The sequence below is a fragment of the Eimeria tenella genome, genomic scaffold (assembly GCF_000499545.2).
Source record: "Eimeria tenella Houghton genomic scaffold, Eth_scaff4424, whole genome shotgun sequence".
In the NCBI taxonomy this organism is placed as follows: Eukaryota; Apicomplexa; class Conoidasida; order Eucoccidiorida; family Eimeriidae; genus Eimeria; species Eimeria tenella.
In genome coordinates this window covers 1-3,902 of record NW_013545350.1, presented here as the reverse complement: position 1 = coordinate 3,902, position 3,902 = coordinate 1, and the positions used below count along the sequence as shown (strand labels likewise).

Here is a 3,902-nt window from a genome sequence, read left to right as displayed (position 1 = left end):
GCGGTAAACTGCCGCAGCCACCGGCAGCTGCCGCTCTGCCGCAAAGGCAAAAGATATCCTTCGGTCTTTTTTTTTAGCGAAGACAAAAAGGCGGAGCCAATCCTCTACAAAGGCAAAAGGTCCGCTAAACCCTAAACCCTAAACCCTAAACCCTCGATGGCCTCTCAGCGGGCCCGCGGCGCCGCCAGGGCCCTCGAGCTGGAGTGGGGCGCCACGCAGCTCTCGTGCAAACGCGACGCAGATGCAGCAACTCGGTGTGTTTCTCGAGGGTTTAGGGTTAAGGGTTTAGGGTTTAGGGTTTAGGGTTTGGCGCTCAGTAAGTTCGAGGACATCCTGGCCTTCATCAGCGACAAGGTTGCAAAGCACCAAACGACACTCACCCACGAAAACATGGAGGACTGGCTGACGAGCAACCCCCAGAAAACCAAGGTGCGAGGGTTTAGGGTTTAGGGTTTAGGGTTTAGGGTTTAGGGTTTGGGTTGCAGATTGCGCAGCGTCGGCTGTAGGGTTCATTGTCCCGGTTTTTAGTTGAACCCTTGGCGGCGATGGGTGTCCGTGCGCGTGCATGTTAACGCCCACCCTGAAACCCTAGGGTTTGGGGTTTAGGGTTTCGGGTTTAGGGTTTAGGGTTTATTGCAGGTGGTGCTGTTTGCGCGGAAGCGGCCGGCGCCCCCGGAGTGGTACTTGGGGGCTTTCTTTTTCAAGAGCCAGCTGGACATTGGAATAGTATTTCCCTCGGAAAAGGATTTAATTTTGGATTATTTCAGAGAGCCAACAAAGTTCAACAACATGCATGCAGTCACTTATATGGAAATCCCCAGTCTTTTGGTGGTTTCCGACTTGGACACTTTGCAAGGCGAGTGGCGCAAGGTCCGGGGCATGCCGCCGGACAAGTTCATTTCCACGCTCGCTTCTGTCGCCAATCAGGTGAGATCTTAAGCAAAAACTCAGTTTAATTTATTAAATTTATTAAATTAATTTAATTAATTCAATTTATTCAGTTAATCCCCGCAATTCCACGCAGATCGGCCGCACCGCGACGCGAAAGCTGCACGTACACCTGAATCCGGAGCTGTTTGTACACCCCAGCGCCCGCAGCGTTGGGGTGTACAAACAGCTCCGGAAAGCGCGAATCAGACCTCTTATTTCGGGTGTACGTACACCTCATTGCTGCGCTCTTCAGGCTCGAGTCCCTCGCGCAAAAACTCTCCACCCTTTGACCCGCAGGCGCATGCGCGCGGGTGAATGTACACCGCAGGACTCGCAGGTAAAGCCCCGGGGACCCTCCGCCGCATGCACGCATGCAACGCGCATGCATGCATGCATGCATGCATGCATGCGTGCGTGCATGCATGCGTGCATGCGCATCGCGTGCATGCATGGCTTTTTTACGGCCGTCAGCGGCACTCACTGCTGCAGCAGCAGACTGGGTGTCCGCTGTGCTGCGCTGCTGCACTGCTGCTGCTTTGCTGCTGCTGCTGCGCTGCTGCAGATTTGCGTGCTGCTGCTGCTGCCCTCCAAAACTGCTGCCTGGGGCTCCGCCCGCGAAGTGTACAGCTCTTTGAAGGAGTTGGCTGCGAAGTATAAGACAGACCCTGTGAAGTTGGTGTATGTTGCTGCGGACAAGAACGTGGGCAAACCCTAAACCCTAAACCCTAGACCCTAAACCCTAGGCCCCCGCTGGGCCGCCCTACGGCGGCGCGCAAGAAGGCTGGGGCTTTCGCTGCATGCATGCATGCTGCTGCTCTCTGGGGTTTGTGTGCTGCTGCTGCTCTCGGGTTTATGTGCTGCTGCTGCTCTCTCGGGTATATGTACTGCTGCTGCTCTCGAGTTTATGTGCTGCTGCTGCTGCACTCTGGGGTTTATGTGCTGCTGCTGCAGCCGGTATTTGCTGCGGCTTTTGGCTTCCCCCCCAGCAGCAAAGAAGAAATGGTAATTGCCTACAGGCCCAAGAGGCGGCGCTACCTGGTGGGTTTAGGGTTTAGGGTTTAGGGTTTAGGGTTTAGGGTTTAATTCTGGAGCGCATGTATTTTGGGGCTTGCTGCTGCATGCGGCCTCGAGCCCTGCAGCTGGGGGCCAGTGCCTAGTGGCTCCCTTTCCTGCATGCACGGCTTTTCCTGCGCGCTGCTGCCGCTGCTGCTGCTGCTGCTGCTGCTGCTGCTGCGCTGCAGCGGCTAGAGCCTCCCGTGACGAAGCAAGGACTGGAGGAGTTCGTGGACAGAGTTATAGGAGGAGCGCCTTTGCCTGAGAAGCTGAAAGGAGAGCCAGTGTTGGGTGCAGCAGAGGCGGATGGGGGGTCCCACGACGAGCTCTAAACCCTGATTTAGGGTTTAGGGTTTGGGGTCGGGGCTTGCCGTGTGCGGGCAGCAGAGGCGGACGGAGGGCCCCAGAACGAGCTCTGAACTGCCGATTTAGGGTTTAGGGTTTGGGGTTTAGCGTTGGGGCCTGCCCTTGTTGGGGGCGGCAGACGCAGACGGAAGGCCCACGAGGAGCTCTAAACCCCCCATTTAGGGTTTAGGGTTTAGGGTGGGGAGGCTCTCGACGGAGAGGCTTGACAAACAGATAAAGCAGCTACAGTGTTTCTCAGTGTTCCCGCACTTGAGGTGTACAGACACCCCGCGCTCTGCGGTGTACGTACACTTCAGTTTCGAGGTCCCACACTCTACAGTGTCTGTACACCTCAGTAAAATCCTAGAGACTTCGTAGAATAGAGTTTCAAATCTGCAGCAGCAAAAGAGGCCCTGCTGCGCTGCAGGGGGCGGGGTGTACGTACACCTGAGCTGCGGTGTATAGGCAGCTCTGCTGGGCTGTACGTACACCCCAGCTGCGCGCGGATGGGCCGGAATTTGGGTGTACGTACACCGCAGCGAGCGGGAGCGACGCTACAACAAACTCCTAGGTGAATGTACACCGGAGCTCGCTCAGTGCTGCTGCGCAGCCACGTATTGGGCCCCACAGGAAGGGAAAAGGCCTCCCTGCTAAAAAGGTAAACAGCAGCAGCAGCAGCAGCAACAGCAGCAGCAACAACAGCAGCAGCTGGAGAGCAGCGGACTTCGGGTCTGTGTTTGGGTATTTCCTTCCCGCTCGTTGTTTCTTCAAATGTACATACACTTGAAAAGACAGGAAAATAAAATAATTTGAAGTGTATGTACACCTCTGAGCAGCGCGCTGAAGCTGCTGAGGTGTACAGGCAGCTCAGCGGACACCGCGGTGCCGACACGGGAGCTGTCTATACACCTCAAGCCTCAGACGCCCTTGGACGCGAACGTAAATGCATCAGAAGCAACTTTATTTTAGGGTTTAGGGTTTAGGGTTTAGGGTTTGGGGTTTAGGGTTTAGGGTTTGGCGGGCGTGGACGAGTCGGCCGCGGGCGGTCATGAGGCGCCTCGAGATCTTCCGCCCCTTTTGCATCTCTGTTGCTTCTATATTTTAATTTAAATTTAAATTTGAATTTAAATTTTAATTTATATTTAGGGTTTACTACTAATATTCTGAAAGGGCGGCAATTGCCTGAGGGTTTATATCTTTCTGCTGCTGTTGGCAGCATCGACGCAACGGGCCGTTGCTGCTGCTGCTGTTGCTGCTGCTGCTGCTGCCCCATCGCCTTCTGCTGCAGCAAAAAGGGCTTTATTTTGTTGCTGCAGCTCATTTTTCTTTGTTAGGCTCGCACTACGCACTTGCCCTGCAAAGCTTGACGCCGGCGAACAGCAGCAGCAGCAACAGCAGCAGCAGCAGCAACAACAGAGAAAGCAACAGCAGCAGCATCAACAGCAGCAATAACCACAGCAGACACGCACCCGCAGAATTGACGACTCAATCAAAGAATCAGAATTCTTCGGGACAGTAACGATAGCAGCAACACGAGCTGCAGCAGCAGCAGCAGCAGCAGCAGCAGCAGCAAG

General features: G+C 55.0%; 1 protein-coding gene across 1 annotated transcript; it reads left to right on the top strand.

The window, feature by feature from the left end:
* Nucleotides 1-156: 156 nt before the first annotated feature.
* ETH_00042870 (DnaJ domain-containing protein, putative) lies at nucleotides 157-2,315 on the top strand (the record flags this gene model as incomplete). Its single annotated transcript, XM_013380084.1, has 7 exons — nucleotides 157-254; nucleotides 318-429; nucleotides 640-927; nucleotides 1,184-1,267; nucleotides 1,493-1,630; nucleotides 1,882-1,968; nucleotides 2,172-2,315. The coding sequence occupies 7 exons, from the start codon at nucleotides 157-159 to the stop codon at nucleotides 2,313-2,315; spliced, it is 951 nt and encodes a 316-aa protein (XP_013235538.1).
* Nucleotides 2,316-3,902: the final 1,587 nt, after the last annotated feature.